The sequence below is a fragment of the Electrophorus electricus genome, chromosome 4, assembly GCF_013358815.1.
Source record: "Electrophorus electricus isolate fEleEle1 chromosome 4, fEleEle1.pri, whole genome shotgun sequence".
Lineage (NCBI taxonomy): Eukaryota > Metazoa > Chordata > Actinopteri > Gymnotiformes > Gymnotidae > Electrophorus > Electrophorus electricus.
The window spans coordinates 1,577,092-1,594,489 of record NC_049538.1 but is presented as its reverse complement, the minus strand read 5'-3'; the positions used below and the strand labels follow the sequence as shown (position 1 = coordinate 1,594,489).

General features: G+C 39.3%; 1 protein-coding gene across 1 annotated transcript; it reads left to right on the top strand.

The window, feature by feature from the left end:
* The first annotated feature begins 14 nt into the window (after positions 1-14).
* LOC113569315 lies at positions 15-14,508 on the top strand. Its single transcript, XM_035525063.1, has 19 exons — positions 15-59; positions 101-257; positions 355-426; positions 688-1,182; positions 1,703-2,092; positions 2,224-2,286; positions 4,892-5,299; positions 5,627-6,043; positions 6,619-6,702; positions 7,827-7,889; positions 9,419-9,835; positions 9,935-10,009; positions 10,341-10,460; positions 10,579-10,763; positions 10,950-11,110; positions 11,332-11,577; positions 11,762-11,927; positions 12,943-13,044; positions 14,380-14,508. The coding sequence occupies exons 1-19, from the start codon at positions 15-17 to the stop codon at positions 14,506-14,508; spliced, it is 3,795 nt and encodes a 1,264-aa protein (XP_035380956.1).
* The last annotated feature ends 2,890 nt before the right edge of the window (positions 14,509-17,398 follow it).

Sequence of the window (17,398 nt, the reverse complement as noted above, 5' to 3'; positions counted from 1 at the left end):
TGCTGTACAATGGGATGGACATCCGTATGGCAGAGAACTGTGTTAATGTTCCAGTTGTGGTACTTTCTACCCTCTGTGGCTCAATGGTCCTCATCCTCAGCTAGAGGATGGAGTGGTCACCCGCCAGGTCTGTGCAAACGCAGGATCTGACTGCTGCTACTTCAAGTCCACCCCAATTCGTGTTAAAGCATGCCCAGGCAATTTCTATGTCTATGAGATTGTCAGGCCAATGTTCTGCAACATGGCCTACTGTACAGGTAGGACAAATGATACATGATTTTACACATTTCACAGTTTAGAGTTTTACATTATCTGCCATGTTGTCATCTGTTTTCACATTTCTTTTTTTTTCAGATTCCAGCACCATAACTCCAAATCGTGCGCCTCCAGTCATATCTAGTGGACGTGAACTAAACACAGCCAGGAGTAAGTTGCTGTATAAATAAATTTTGAAGACTGTATTAAATGTACTTACAGTGTAATACATTTATCATCAATTATCTGGATTACAATACAACTTGGACACGCTAACACGTATTCATTGATTTATTAAAAGATGGTAAACTGAACAATGTGCTGATTTTCTGAATGACATGTACAACATAAATATACACAGTAATATATATATTGTCCAGTCAGGCATATCAATTTATATCTTAATGCTCATTAATGACTATGTTTCTGCAGCACCCAATCCAGCCAGCTCTACTTTTGACCCCTGTCAGAACTACAATGTACTTGATGACACCTGGAGAACTACATACAGTTACCATGGTTATGGCTACTATGCTTACGGTTCCTCCGGTTACTACAGCAGTCACGATGACACCACTGTTGAATGGGATGGATGGTATCGGCTGTATCTACATGGAGAAGATGCACAAATTTCTGAGTGGTGTTTGGGTTCTATAACATCTGGTGGATACACCCCACTGCTGCTTGGTGGTTCACATCCCCTTATTGAGGATGGAATTGTTACTCGAGAAATCTATGGGACCAATATTTACAATTACTGGTGGTACTGGGGATACTACTGGTGGTACTGGGGAAATGGGTGGTATGGAAGCCAGTGTAATTACTACACGTCCAACCCAATACAAGTGAAAGCCTGTCCAGGACATTACTATGTCTACAAACTTGTCAAGCCAGATTTGTCAATTCCTCTGCCAACATACACTGCAGGTATGTTCTTTTCCCCATGTTAGAACATAACAATGTTCTGTTTTTTTTTGTTGTTTTTTTTGTTTTTTTTGTATGTAATGAATGTACAACTATAAAATGTGTATCATTTTTATTGTTAAATTGATTATTACTTAAAATAAATTGTAATGAGCACTCTGAATAGTCTTACCCTTTAGGGTGTTAGTTGGAAGGCTAGAAACATTTGATTAATAAATAAATGAATGAATAGCAAATCAAACTAAGCATTTTAAATGTCATCAAACATTATTTCATATCCACAAAAATGATTATAGCTTTAAAAAATTATTGAGAGTCACACAGAAGAATGAGATACTTCCTCTTTTTAACATTTTGGATATTCTTGGCATTAACCAGCCCATCATATGATCCCAGCAATGCAGCTCCCTGAAACACTGCTATATTGTATTTGTATCCTTCTGGTAGCTTTGTTGTTAATTTAACAAAAATGGTTTGGCAATTTAAATATTAATTTATTTTTCTCTTTGAATATCCATGACAGTTGCTTTAGACAGACTTACATCTTATGATCCCTGCAACAACTACGTCTCCCTTGACCAACCCTGGAGAGCCAATAATGCACCTGGTTTGGAAATTTGTGACAGCAACTTCAACTGGAATGGCTGGTACCGTCTGCTGTACAATGAGTTGGATATCCGTATGGCAGAGAGCTGTGTTAATGTTTACAGATGTGGTACTTACTACACTCTGTGGCTCAATGGTCCTCATCCTCAGCCAGAGGATGGAGTGGTCACCCGTCAGGTCTGTGCAAATGCAGGATCTGACTGCTGCTTCTTCAAGTCCAACCCAATTCGTGTTAAAGCATGTCCAGGCAACTACTATGTGTATGAGATTGTCAGGCCAATCTTCTGCAACATGGCTTACTGTACAGGTATTTGACTATCTTTTAAGTGATGGAAGGAAGTGTAATTAAACAGATGTGTGCTGTTCATGTACTGTAAATATTTCATCATATTGTCATCCTTTGCTTTTCAATTTCATTTTCCTCCTTTCTTTCTTCAGATGTCAACACCACATCTGCAGTTGTTGAACACTCAAGTGATGCAGAATCTAAAATGGCCCTGAGTAAGTTGCTGTATGTAACTGAGAATCTCCCTGCTCTTAGTTAGCTTTTTTCATTCATACCAAACACTTTTGATTTCCATTGGCATAGTTTAAGCCAATAATACTAAAGTACCTATAATAATAATAATACCAAAAATACCTGAAAAGAAATGTGGACACTGATAAACTTTAGAGAACAAGCTGAGTTCACTGACCAATAAAGGGATACATTTAATCATCTATGTTCACAACATCTGTTTTTAGATTTTGGTAATTAATGTTGTGCTACCAGATCTTGTAATTTTGTTTAATACTTTGGACACAAATGTAACCCTATAATCACTTTGGAACAACTAATTTATTTTTCTTCTAGAAAATAATAATAATAATAATTCAATTTATATACCACCTTTCACAATCCCAAGGACACTTTATGATAAGTAATATTGTAACGTTGAGCGGTAAAGAGACGGACGCATGTGCGGAGAGGAGGTAGATTTATTATAGGCAAATCCAAAATCAGAGTCATTTAGGCAGTCCAGGGTCATAGAGCCGACACGGAGAGTACGAGAATACATGACTTAACAAAACAAACACGCACGAAAGCAAACAGGGAAGCAGGCTATAACTAAGGCTAGGAACTACGAAGGCTAAAATAAACACAAAGGCATGGAGTACAAAGAAACAACCATAACGAAACACATTCAAACAATAATTCAAAGAATGTGAGGACAAACCAAAACTATGGAATGGAATTAAACTGAAGACAGGGAAAACACGGAACACAGAAGATGGAAGGGATTGATCGTGATAAATATAAAATATATACAGTTAGGGATTAGGGAACAAGATGAGGACAGGTAAAGAGAAGAAGAGAGGAAAGGTTTATGTTCTAAGTAAGGATTTGACAGAAGACAGAGTTGAGCAGTTACGAAGACACTGAGGCAGAGTTTGGGAGCAGCAGCACTGAAGGAGCTAAAGTGTGCTTTGTTAATGTAAAAATTCTAGGTGCTGAGTATTTGATGTATTGGAGACAGTTGATCAATTTGACTGGAAGGCTATAGACAAGAAAGTAATATGGGGGGAAAAAAAGCATTAATCAACATTCTAGAGTCACTATCAATGAGAATGGGGAAATATTACACAGATGATAAAATTAAGTTTTAGTGATTAACTTAATGTGAAACTTAAAACTGTATGATGATTCAAAGAGACAAAATGTGCTTAAAATGTAATTAATTTTATCCTGAAAATAATCCAGAAAGATTTGACTCTGGGCAGGACTGTTAAAGGTGGATGGTGAGGGAGGTTAGAATAAAAAAAGTGAGCAGGCAGGCATCCTTATATTTGAAAACATGCTCAGCGAAAAGTAAGAAATTAAATGTGAGTCCAGTTTTCTTGCACAGGCACTCTAAATACCTGACATTAGCTTTCATGACTCTGAGCTCTGAGGTGCACCGTGGAGCAGTGTGAGTAGTCCTGAAAGAACAAAAGTACAGTATTGCAGAGACTATTGTAATTAGCGGCCAAATCTTCAGGTGAAGAATGTTTGAAAAAATCAGACAAAGAAGAGATATAAAGAAAGCTAGAAAAGGGACGAGTAGCAACAGAGTTGAGTTTACAGAAAGAAACTTTCAATTTCACAGATGATTGCGAAATAAGACCAGCGCAAAGGCCAACTAGTCAAAAGAGTTAACAGAAAAAAAAGAGGGGGAAAATTTTCAAGCAGGAAGACAAAAAGAACACAAAGAGTAGGACAATAATAAAAGAGAGTAACAAACACGCAGTACGTAATTTCATCCGGAAATGGAAAACTACTACGTAATGGCACATAGTGGAGAAAGATGGGGAAAATGACAATTGTAAGGGTCGGTGCCAGGCCGAGGCCTCCTCCAGCCACCTGAAGGAGGCCTCGAGTCAGGCACACCACTAATCAGGCTTAACACCCAACAGCTAGGCTAGACCTATATAAGCCCAGTGACCCAGTGCTGGATCTTTGCCAAAGTTCTGAGCCAAGCTCCTAGCCAGCAGCTTCAGGTATCAAGGTCTGTGAGCCCTTGTGCTACTCCTCACTTCTGTGCTGCAAGGATGTCCGTGTTTTTACACGTCTCATCCCTTCTCCAGTTTTCCCCCTCAGGTCTGTCTCTCTCCCAAAGCTCTCCCTAGCCATTACAGTTCCTCCCTGTTTTCTGGTTTTGTTTGGGAAGTTTTAGTTTGGTTTTCCCCAGTGCATCGGGGCTGCTATTCTTCCCATGGCATCCTTTGTTCTCCCTTTTCCCACGCTCAGCATGGTGTTTAGTTTTTTCCTCTAGTTTTGTCATCCTCCATTACTTTGAAGGGCGATATATATGCAGGTGGTTTTATAGCTGCTGCAGTCTAGCAGGTATTTGCTTACCTTGCAGTAAAGCGCCTGGGGTTCACTCCCAACCTTTGGTTATTTACTTTTCTTCTTGTTTTACTGGTTCTACAATCTAACTGTTTCGCGCATGGGCCCACCACCGTTTAAGTGTAGTTGCTCACCCAGTAGGCTGTTGGTGTCATCATCTATCTGACCTGGCTTTGAGCCCATGTTACAGCAATAATAAGATAGGTTATGTCAATGAACATCATGATTATTCTTCCACAGCATCTACTCATGAAGACTTCACGTTTGACCCTTGTAACTACCATGATGTTGTTGATGATTACTGGAGGAACACAATGGAACTATATAATTTCTACACTGGCCATGATGACACTCTTGTTGAATGGAATGGCTGGTATCGGCTGTTTCTCCAGGGGAATAGTGCTCAGCTGTCTGAGTGGTGTGTGAGCTACATGAGATGTGGTGGCTACACTCCGCTTGTACTTGGTGGTTCTCATCCACAACTAGAGGATGGAATTGTGACCAGAGAAATCTATGCCTACTCTGATGGCCAGTGCAGCTCAGTGTCCAGGTCCCACCCAATCCAAGTGAAAGCCTGTCCAGGGCATTACTATGTCTACAAACTTGTCAAGCCAGATGTGTCGATTCCAATGCCTACATACTGTGCAGGTAGAGTTTTATTGATATATACATATATAGAGAGGTGCTGCTTTTAACCATTATCAACACACAATATTCACACAATTATTTTTATTTCTAATAAACATTTGTTTATTATCTTCCCTAGTATATCAAGTGTGTAACATTGTTTTTTTTTTTTCCAATGTCTGAAAAGCGAGAGTCCTATGTGATCCCCGAGTACTAGAATTTAAGAAATGAGATTCAAAAACATGTAAATTGTAACATCCAAATTTGCTCTCCTGTAAGACTTTTCTTTACAAAGGCAGAATGAAAACTTTATGATTCACAGAAGAGTGTTTTGTGTTTCCCCACCAGTGAACTTTACTTACCCAAGCACTGACCCCTGTTATAACTACAATGTGTTGGAGGAGTCTTGGAGAGCCACAGACAATGCAGAGCACAACTACTACAACTCCTGGTGGTGGTGGTGGACATGGTGTGACAGATACACCAGCTGGAATGGCTGGTACCGGCTCTTCTACCAGGGAAATAATGTTGAGATGCCAGATTCATGCGTTAGCCCGGGCATGTGCGGCACTGATATCCCTCTCTGGCTCAACGGTTCCCTCCCACAACTGGAGGACGGAGTAGTTATACGACAAGCGTGTGGGAGCTCATACAGTGACTGCTGTTATTACAAATCCTTTCCCATCCAAGTGAAAGCTTGTCCAGGAAATTACTACGTATATGAGCTTGTGAGCCCAGCCTTCTGTAACTCAGCCTACTGTGCTGGTAAATATTCTAATTTACCCAGTGTTTCCCCCAAGTTAGTTTTCAGCTGTGGTGGCAGCTGGGAGTCAGAATGTGTTTTTTGTTTGTTTTAATTTTTTCCTTTTTTAATTTTAAAAAATGTAGCAATGGTTATATCAGTAAGGTGCTATATGTAATGCTTACCACAGCCATTTCATGGCAGATCTGAAGCTTGTAGCTATTGTAAGCAATGTTTTAAAATTACTGATGCAAAGGATGTCTCTTAATACTAAGAGACATTATTTGTTGTGTTAATAAAAAGACTAATATATATAATAATGATGACTGCCTTGAAATTTTGCTGTAATCAGCAAAAGTGTAACACAATGTTATATTAATTAATAAGATTATATTAATGAATAAGAAAACTTGTCTTTTTAAGATCTCTAAAAATGTGATTCTTAAATCCCACACAGATGGAGGTCAACCAATGTGAGCTGACCGATGAAATCTTATTGTTGTTGAATGCATAGGGGGAAACTGTAAACACAATATTCCATCTCTTGCATTTATTTGTATCCAATTATTTTGTAAGATTTTAACTGCCTCCATTACAGATGTTGACACCATTTCACCAGTTACTGATCCAAAACCAAACAAAACTGTAGACCCAACCACATTGGTCATCACTGCAACTACTGGTAAACTGCTTACACACACACACACACACATTTCCTCCAACTGTAACTGGTGTCATTTGCATACATATTTGCATACATATTTTCTTTGTTAATCTAAAATTCATCATTATGGATCAAGATCAGATGACAACAGCAAAGTGAGCAGAGTTAGTTTTGTGGTGTTCACAACGTTAAAGATATTTGCAAGTAGACAGTCAGTGGCTACATTTACATTCAGAGATTTCCGTGAACTGTTTATGTGCACCATAAATGCATCAAACAGATACATGTATCTGTGCCCATTTTCTCTCTCTTTCTCTCTCTCTCTCTTTTTCTCTTTATTTTTTTTTCTGTATATAAACATTATAGCGACTATCACATCAGCATTCCGCACTGGGTTGACTCCCAATACCACTAACAGTAAACTGGTCACACTTATTTACACACATTTCTTTTAATTATGTTATTATTTAAAGAAATAATAAATAATTAACTAGTTACTTTCTAGGTCAACCAAAAAAAATTTATCAATTTTAAACAATTTTTGTAAACACTTAAGTTTGAGCAAAAGTCAATATAACTTGCTGCTGTCATTTTGGAAACTCATAAAAGCTTTTATTGTTTTATCTTGCTGTGATTCTGATATTAGTATTTAACTAGAAACACCACTGTATTATAAACACCACTGTATTAGAAACCACTTGCAGGTGTTCAGTCTTTTGCTTTCTCCATGCATCTTTCACATTAGCCATAATCTAGCCTTTCACAAGTTAAGTTTCTGGCCATGTTATTATGCAGATTATTGTTAAAAGATTACTACTGAGCAGACAGTATTTGTATGTTAGACTGTTCTCAACACAGCACCAATAATAATGTGGCAGGGGTGCAATTGTGGCTTGTGCACTGACTTCAGTTCATAGACCAGCAGAATATGAAAGATTGTGTAAGAAGAAGGGAAGGAGCGGGGGTGGAGAAGAGTGCATAGGTTGACTTTGGGGGAGATCATTCTAAAAGTCAAGATCCAAGCTGCATTGCTGTTGAAGACATTTATGGAGTGAATACTGAAACAAAACATTTTATCGCATGCATTTATTTTTCTCAAAGAAATTCATTTTAATATGTCTTCATTACATGTTACATTACAGCAATTACCACAGCAGGAATGTCAACATTCACGACTGGGTTCACCACTCCCAATACCACTAACGGTAAACTGCTCACGCTTCTCATTTCCTTAAATTGTCATTTTCTAAAGAAATAAAAATAAGTACCCAACTAGTTACTTTCTAGGTCTATCAAAAATTGATCCGCATGGAACATCAGGAAACAGTACCCATTTTTTAGCAAAGGACCAAATAGCCTGCCAATATCCTTTTTGGAAACTGAGATCATAGTATTAAAATAAACGTTTTATCTTGGTGTGTTTTTATATTAGTATTTAAATAGAAATTTATTAGAAACACCACTGTATTAGAAAACCCTTGCAGGTGTTCAGTCTTTTGTTTTTTTCATGCATCATTCAGATTAGCCATCATCTAGCCCTTCAGCAGTGTTCATTTTCTGGCCATGTTTTTATGCACTTGAATGTTAGAGGATTACTAATGAGCAGACAGTATTTGTATGGCAGATTGTTCGGTCAGCACCGATAAGAATGTGGCCATGGCATAATTGTGTCTGGTGCACTGACATCAGTTTATTAAATACTGTTGGGCTTTTACAAGTGTTAGCGTCTCTGCAGGACTGAGAGGAGTTTGCCACCTACAATAACCATCTGAAAGTGCTGATGTGCTCAATTGCTGCAGGACAGAGAGGGGTTTATCACCAATAATAAACAATGGGTTTAGGTCTGGGTATGTGTTTTTAAAAATCAGATGTATAATGTAGACCATATATAAGGACATACACTGGAAACAATTGTCAATACATTCTTCATAATTAGGGGCTTTCAGACAGGAGCAGTCACTCAGTTTATGATCTAGTTGTAGATTTAGATCTCCTGTCAAATATTTGGAGAAGCTAAATATTAATATTCATCAAAGAAAATGAATAGCTGCACATTAAAGAAATTCTTCTTCAAAACAGTTGGCCCAATTTTGACTCCACGACAACCTCACTTAAATAAACCAAATATTTTATGGTTTACTCTGTACATCATGCCGTGACTTTGGGAAAAAGGCAATTTCTTTCAGATATGACAAAAAGTAGATATTTATAAATCCAATATTTAACATTAATGCACTCTTACATAAACGCACAAACACACACTCTATATACACCGCAGGATAGTAGAACAGTGATGGTTGCATTTGGTTCTAAATTCATGGTAGCCAGTAGCTTGGCTATTGCTGCTAATTGTTACATGGAAACAAATGTTAAATGTTACAGTCTGCCCTCTTAACTAGTGAGCAAACTCATTCTAACATATTTGAGATTATACAGTCTTTTATTCACCTCTCCATGGCTGTTAAACCTCTCTAGACCTACATCAGGTTTAGTATTTTTGAGATCAGCTTGTGTTCAGTTGAGGTTTGTGGTTTCCATGATAATCTTCACTCTGTATTGGGATGTGTGTGTGCACGTGTCTCAGTGTGGTATGGCTGCTATTAAATGTAAAACAAAAATGCATTTTGTGCACTCTTTTATGAGGTACATTAAAAAGGCGCATAGTGTATGAGCAACATTTTACTTTCCAAGTTCCAAATTTCTAAGAAAACTGTGTCATGATTTTTTATTACAGTGACTGTTACAAACCCAACCATTGACCCCTGTATGCAATATAATGAGCTGAGCGACTCCTGGAGAGCAACAAACAACCCAAACCTTTATAATGCTACCTTTCCATGGGGGCAGAATGCATGGTGTGACACCTTTATCAACTGGAATGGCTGGTATCGGCTTTTCTACTTGGGAAAAAATGTCCAGATGCCAGATTCATGTGTTACTGAGGGCATGTGTGGCACATATATCCCTCTTTGGCTCAACGGTCCTCATCCACAGCTGGTAGATGGTGTGGTCACACGGCAAGTGTGTGGGAGCTGGAACAGTGACTGCTGTTATCACAACTCCTCCCCCATACAAGTGAAAGCTTGTCCAGGAGGTTACTATGTATACGAGCTTGTCAGTCCAACCATCTGTTTTTCAGCTTACTGTACAGGTAAGTAGATGTTTTAAATTAACACATTCACATTTATTTTTTCTTTGTCAAATTTTTGAAATATCAAGAAAATGTAATACTAATTTGAAAATATTACAGATGTTGGTAACAGTGCAACATCTACTACTCAAGACCCACCACAGTACACCACCATGGTCACCACTCCCTTTAATGGTAAACTACTCACATTTCCTCTGAGTAAAATCAACACTTTGCGCCATGTTTGTTAACTTACTGCCTTACTGCCTTTTATATGTCAAACATTTTAAATATGAAAATGTTGATAATAACTGTATGGAAAAAGCAATACTAAAGAGAAGGCAATTCAGCATTTTCATGTTTCCATGTAATATTTTGCATATTTCATATAATGATCATTTAAAAACACTGGCATTTTTTAAAAATCAAAAATAGTGAAAAAAATTACATTGCCAATATTTCAGCAACTAAAACAGTGAAAAATGAACTTGGTTTCTCTTTAAAGTTTTCAATTTTGTTCATTTAGCAACAGTGGACCCATGTGAGGAGCTGAACTGCACTGAGGATGAGTTGTGTCGGGAGATAGACAGTGTATATGGCTGCTTCTGTAATCAGAATGAATCTACACTACACCCAGAGTCTTACGGTAAAAGCGTATTTTAAAACACTTGTGTGAAAACATATTCCAAGTAATTTATTTAACACCATTTGAAGAAAATGACTTCTCACACTGCCTTTCTTCACGTTTCCTCTCTGTGTTCTAGATGCTATTGAAGTGTGTGAGGGCAGCTCTGGCACCATATCTCTGTCCCTCTGTCAGCTCTTAAAATCTGGTTTCCCTGGTAAAAGCCTGCACTTGAATGACCCCAGCTGCAGAGGAACAGTCCAGAATGGCAGACTGGTGTTCCACTTTGATAATGATGATCACGTCTGTGGCACAAACCTCATGGTACAATAAACACTACTCATGCAGGCTGAAGTTTCTGCTACCTGTTAAATAAATAGCATGCAAAGTACTCTAAGTAACTCCAACTCCTCTAAATTAGTCTGCCATACATGTTTTGTAATAGAATGCATATTTATCACATTTACTGACCTTTTCCTGACTAAATTTAACTTTTACCAATATCTACAGTCCAATGGAACTCACATCATATACAAGAACTCTATCCAGAGCACAGGCAACTCAACAGAAGGCCCCATTAACAGAAAGAAATCACTAGTACTGCAGTTCTCCTGCATCTATGAGCTCACTCAAACACTTACTATGGCCACTGCATTAAACCCTCTACAGAGGTGAGGCAGACAAGTGTCTGGGGTCTAATAAATCTCTACTGACATCCTAAAAATATGAGCTGTTGGACAGTGTTTAAGATTTTTTTTTTTTTAAAAAGCACGAACATATTTGTGAGGGTGCCAGGACAGTTGTATTACATTTATATTTTTAATTGTGTTTAATTGTTTGTACAGAGAGTATTGCCAAATACTAATCAGTGGGTGGTTGTACTTTTCTACAGCATAGTACACAAGACCCTTCCAGGTGGTGTGGGGATGTACCAGGTCAGAATGATTCCCTATCAGGATCCTGGTTTCTCCCACCCTTACAATGGCAGTGCAGACATAGAGGTCAATCAGAGGATCTATGTGGCAGTGATTGTCCAGGGGGTGGACAGCCGTCAGATTACTACAGTGATTGATTCATGTTGGGCCACTCCTGAGAATGAACGCAACTTTGCTGACCCTTGGCACCTCATCATTAATAAGTATGGGGCATTTTCTTTATCTGTACATGCAGAGCTAACTACAACTTTAAAAGCTTTTGCCAACAGGCACTTGGGAAATGTTGGGACTACCCAAATACTGGTTTAACTCTTTTGGTTTAAGCATGTATTCATGTGTTATTTTTAAGATCAGATTGTAAGATTAAATATCCACAATGTTTTTCAGGTGCCCTAATCCGGAAGATAACACAGTGCAAGTCCTTCAGAATGGTGTCTTCACAACAGCCCGCTTCTCCTTCAAGATGTTCACCTTTAACAAATACCCCTTTGACAAGGTCTTCCTTCACTGCTCCATTCACCTTTGCCTTCTGCAGAACAACAACTGTGCAATGGTGAGTTCTGACCACTGCCCCCATACACAGAGGCACAGTGCTAAATAGAGAGCGTCAGCAATGCAGTGTAAATACAATTTTAGTGTAGAGAGGTAACAATAATGACTAACAATGTAGAATGATGACACACAGAATATATGTAGAACTGTAATACTCTCTTACCAAAAGGAAAGAATTAACATCCATTCTTCTCATTTGAGAAAATGTAAGTCTTACTAAATATAAGCATTTCCAACAGTGTTCTCCACACTTTAATATACATTCATATATTAATATGTATTAATGTTGTATTTGATGGTGCAAAAAACATGCCTTGTTCTTCCAAAAAAAAAGTATTATAAACTATAAGGTGGGCTCAAACCCAGGTGATGACACCAACAGTCTACTGGGTGAGCAACCACCCACTAATGGTGGGTCCCATGTGCAGAACAGTTAGATCGTGGAACAGGTAAAACAAGAAAAAGTAAATAACCAAAGGGGATTTGAACCCAGCCACTATGTTGGGGACGCAGACGAAGAACCGCTAAGCCTGCGACAGCTATAAAACTACCTCTGCGTATATTCAGAGAAACGGAGAACGATGAAACTAAACACCCCGCCGAACGTGGGAAAAGGGAGAACCAAGGACACCATGGGAAGAATGGCAGCCCTGATGCACTGGGGAAAACAAACTAAAATTTCTCAAACAAAACCAGAAAGGAACTGTAATGGCTAAGGGGAGCCTCAATATCCAGCTAGGCACTTGGCTCAGCACTTTGACAAAGACCCAACACTGAGTGACTGGGTCACTGGGCTAATATAGGCCTAGCCCAGCTGTTGGGTGTTAAGCCTGATTAGTGGCGTGGCTGACTCGAGGCCTCCCTCGAAACATTATGAAAGTTTATTGGAAAGGAGTAATTTGATTTCATCTAGAATGTGTTCACTCTTGAATATGTTAGTCTCTAATGATTTATTCTCCTAAATGAGCAGTAATGTTTATTAAATCCTTTTGACACCATCACTGTTTCTTTTTCAGCATTGTCAGCCTGGATACCACCACAGAGCTGCCAGGTCTGTGGATGCCCATGACACCTCCTCCATCTCCATGGGGCCTTTATCAGGACTGAGAGAAGCAGAGGTGAGCCAACACAGCAGTCTCCATGTTTGCTTAGGTTTCAAATATCTAACATAATTACTGATGCAATATGAATAGTAACACACCTGCTGCAGGACTCATTCTGAGTTTACGTTTATAGCACCTAATAGCATCACCGATATTAATCTTGATTTGAAGTGTTTTGGTTTAATATTCTGTATGAATGTGACATTTTTCTTTTACAGGCATATAGGTTTTGAAACTAGTCAGAGTGTCTTTGTGGATCTCCTAACTGTATGGATCATTCACTGAAGATCATGTGCATGCAAACAAAAAATATTTTCTACTATAATCTCTACTAGGCTCTACTATAATCTCTACTAAAATAAACTAGAATCTCCTTTTGTCAATCTGACACTAGGATCAGAATATGAACGTCTGTTTATTCTTTTAAATCTCTGATCATTCCTTTATGAAAATCTTTATTTTATTAGGCTTATTTAGCAATGAATGACTTTCCATAACTTTACTAAATTAATGTTGGTGTAAAATATGTAGTGCACCTTGCATAGTGATCTTGAAAAGTTTTAGATTTTTGTTTTCACATTTGCTGATTTAATTTTCAAATGTCTCACATTTACCTTTAATATCTTTTTCAATAAATTTCATTATTAGCAAGAACAATGTTGTACGAGTTTTTACATTTGTTATTTCTTTGTTTCTTTTATTTTTCATCTTGCTTACTTGCTGTACACATTTAACCATACGATCTGTGACAATATATTTGCTATATTGAGAAACAGGAAAATATTAAATACATTCAATATAAATATAATATAGTCATTCAACATTCAATATAAATATATTATAATATAATAAAACAGCACTTTTGAGCGTAATTGAAAATATGAAAAAACATTAATATTTATGTATGCAAAATATTAATAGATTCCCGAATAGATATGTGCATATTGCTTTCTCCATTTACCACTTTGTTTTGCTAGAACTATCATAATAGCAACATTAGGCACCACATCTAATTACCATGTCTAGGAAAAATACTCAAAATACTTTAATTAAAAATAACTGAGGTAGACTACACAGCCGACCATGCACCCTTCCATGTGGCTAAAGTGGACATACATTTCTTGCTCACACTTATGTTCCTTTAAAATTGAAGTGATACATTCAACCAGTGTGACAAAATCCAGCACTGAAATGTGACAAAAGTTGGTCATATGCTCATCTACCTCGTTCAAGGAGGGTGCGTCCTCCTGCCAGGAGAGCTAAGCTTGTAGCTCGCCTCTTATGCCATCCACAGGCTGTGATTATAACCAAGATTCTGGATTTAATCTTAATAAATCTCACTCCTCTCAGAATTTGCATCTGTCTCCCAAACGCTCCATGTTACAGAATGACCAGCCCACCAAGGACACAGTGAAGGACCGAGACTGGTATGTGTTTGTTTCGCTGGGACAAAAGTCCAGCTTTTTCCACACAGTCTGAATCTGCCAAGTCTCAACACGACCAAGCCAGAGACAACAAATCCCCTGGCACTGCGGGTACACACACATCTCATCGTTCCCTGGAAAAAACAGGATTCTATGCATTATGATCCCAGGTAAGCACCATGAGCATGCCTGTCTCTAGGAACAAGCTGCAGTGCAATATGTGAGTAGATGCAGTGAATGCACAGATAATTGTTGGTTTGGTTTGCCCCTTGTTGTGTTATCCATCCTTGTGCCTGTTTCTGTGCCTGTTCCTGACCCTTTGTTTTTGTCCCTGTGTCCATTCATGTGTCCATTCCAGTGCCCATTTCTGTTTTTGTTCCAGTCCCATTAGCCCTAGACTGGCCTATGTTGCATTTTGTTTTCCTCATCTTTTGTACCTCCGGTCATCCATCCTTGTTTGTCATCTTTGTTGTGTTTCCTCATCCTCCCTCCAATCCTTCTGTCATCCCCAGTCTGTTTGTGCTCCCACTCCAGTGTCTGCATTTGTTCAAGTTCAAAGTTCAAAGTTCAAAGAGGTTTTGTTGTCATTTCAGCTATATACAAGTACACAACAAAAATGAGACAATGTTCCTCCAGGACCATGGTGCAACACAAAACAACAGTGCAACAGACAACATGCTACACAAGTGCAAACAGTCCAATATAGTGCAAAAATGTCATTAAATAAACATTAAATAAACAATAATAAATACAGGACAGGACAAATACAAAATGAGTAGACAGTGCAATTATTTAGTCCAGTACACAGTACTGGGCATATGTAAAGTGAGTTGAGCATAGGAATCAGTGACATGCTACCCTGAACATAGCAGTCACTGGTAGCAGCCAGAACAGTTCAGAGTACAGTGCTGGTTTAGTACAGTACTCTAGCAGCAAGTAGGATAATGTGCAAGACTGCAACAGGACTGCATAGTTTATTTGTGTGAGGTTTGACTTCAGCACTAGTTCGATGCAAAACAATGTGTGAGTGTGTGTATAGATATGTATGTATGTACGTATGTATGTGTGTGTGTGTGTGTGTGTGTGAGTGTGTGTGTTTCAATTTTAAGTTTCAAGTTTGGTTTATTTGTCACATACATAGTCATAAACAATATAACTCGCAGTGAAATGGTTGAGAGTGCTCTTTCCAAACTGAGGAAAATGAAAACAGGGGTGCATAGAGAAATATATATATTCTAAATGTGTACAAAAATATATTAACAATGTATGTATAATATATGTATATTATGTTTATATACACAATGTATATGGTTGTGTATATATATATGTACACAATGTATATATATATACACACACACACACACACACACACACACACACACACACACAGTTATGTTACATGGTGGTGGTGGTCTCGGCCCGAATGGCCTGTGGGAAGAAGCTTCTCTTCAGTCTCTCTGTCTTGGTCTTCAGGGAGCGAAAGCTCAGAGAGAAGAGCCTATTGTTGGGATGGGTCGGGTCCTTTACAATCCTCCTGGCCTTGGTCTGGCACCGCTTGTAGTAGATGGTCTGCAGGTCAGGAAGTTCCATGTGAGTGATGCGCTCTGCTGAATGCACTACCCATTGGAGTGCTTGTCTGTCCTACTTGGTGCTATTCCCAAACCAGTGAGGATGCTCCCCGTGAGGATGCTCTCGATAGTGTAGGTGTAGAAGTTCTGCAGTACCTTTGAGGGCATTCTGACGTCTCTTAGGCGTCTGAGGTGGTAAAGACGCTGATGAGCCTTCTTTGCCAGGGAGTTGGTATGGCGGGACCAGGACAGGTCCTGCGAGATGTGAACACCAAGGTACCTGAAACTATCTACTCTCTCCACTGTGGCTCCACTGATCCTCACAGGTTGGTAGTGCCGCTCCTGCTTCTTGCTGCAATCAACAATCAGCTCCTTTGTCTTACTGTCGTTTAGGAGGAGATTATTTTCCTGGCACCAGTTTTCCAGGTGTTTAATCTCCTCCAGGTATGCCCTCTCATCGTTGTCGGAGATCAGGCTCATGACAACGGTGTCATCAGCAAACTTGACAATGATGGTGGAGTTGGAAATGGCTGTGCAGTCGTAGGTGTACAGTGAGTAGAGCAGGGGGCTTAGGACACAACCCTGAGGAGCTGCAGTGCTGAGGGTGAGGGTAGATGAGACACCCATACTGATTGTGATCTGTCTGTTAGGAAGTTGGAGATCCAGTCGCACAGTGAGTAGGGAGGGGATGATAGTGCTAAATGCTGAACTGTAGTCGACAAACATAATTACCCCTCCCTTTGTCCAGGTAGGTCAGTGTGGTGTGGAGCAGATGTGCAATTGCATCATCAGTGGAGCGGTTGTGGCGGTATGCAAACTGCATTGGGTCCATGGAGGCTGGTAGTGAAGATGTGATGAAATCTCTGACTAGCTTTTCAAAGCACTTCATCACGACTGATGTGAGGGCAACAGGGCGGTAGTCATTGAGGCCGGAGGGTAGAGGTTTCTTCAGGACGGGGACGATGGTGGATTGCTTGAAGCTCGATGGGACGATACCGAGCGTCAGGGAGAGATTGAAGATGTCTGTGAATACCGGTGCTAGCTGGTCTGCGCAGGCATTGAGAACTCTCCCGCAGATACCGTCTGGTCTCGCCGCCTTCCTGGTATTCACCCTTTTAAACACTCTCCTCACGTCACTCTCCGTGATGATAAGAGGGCGCTGTTTTATGGTGGGCTCTGCGCATGCGCCGTTGGCTGCGCCGATAGTACCATTAGCACTAGTGCTGTTAGCATTAGTGCTACTAGATGTACCCTCGAAGCGAGTGAAGAATGTGTTCAGCTCGTTCGACAGAGACTCATCCGCACTCATTAGTCCGGAGAGTGGGCTCCTGTAGTCCGTGATCATCTGTAGTCCCTGCCACAGGGATCTAGAACAAC

What these genes read in the sequence shown, in the direction of transcription:
- LOC113569315 (XM_035525063.1), top strand. Translation starts at nt 15, where the DNA reads ATGGACATCCGTATGGCAGAGAACTGTGTTAATGTTCCAGTTGTG. An exon ending in TGAACTAAACACAGCCAGGA is followed by an intron (nt 427 to 687) that starts GTAAGTTGCTGT and finishes ATGTTTCTGCAG; the next exon opens with CACCCAATCCAGCCAGCTCT. An exon ending in TGGCACCTCATCATTAATAA is followed by an intron (nt 11,578 to 11,761) that starts GTATGGGGCATT and finishes AATGTTTTTCAG; the next exon opens with GTGCCCTAATCCGGAAGATA.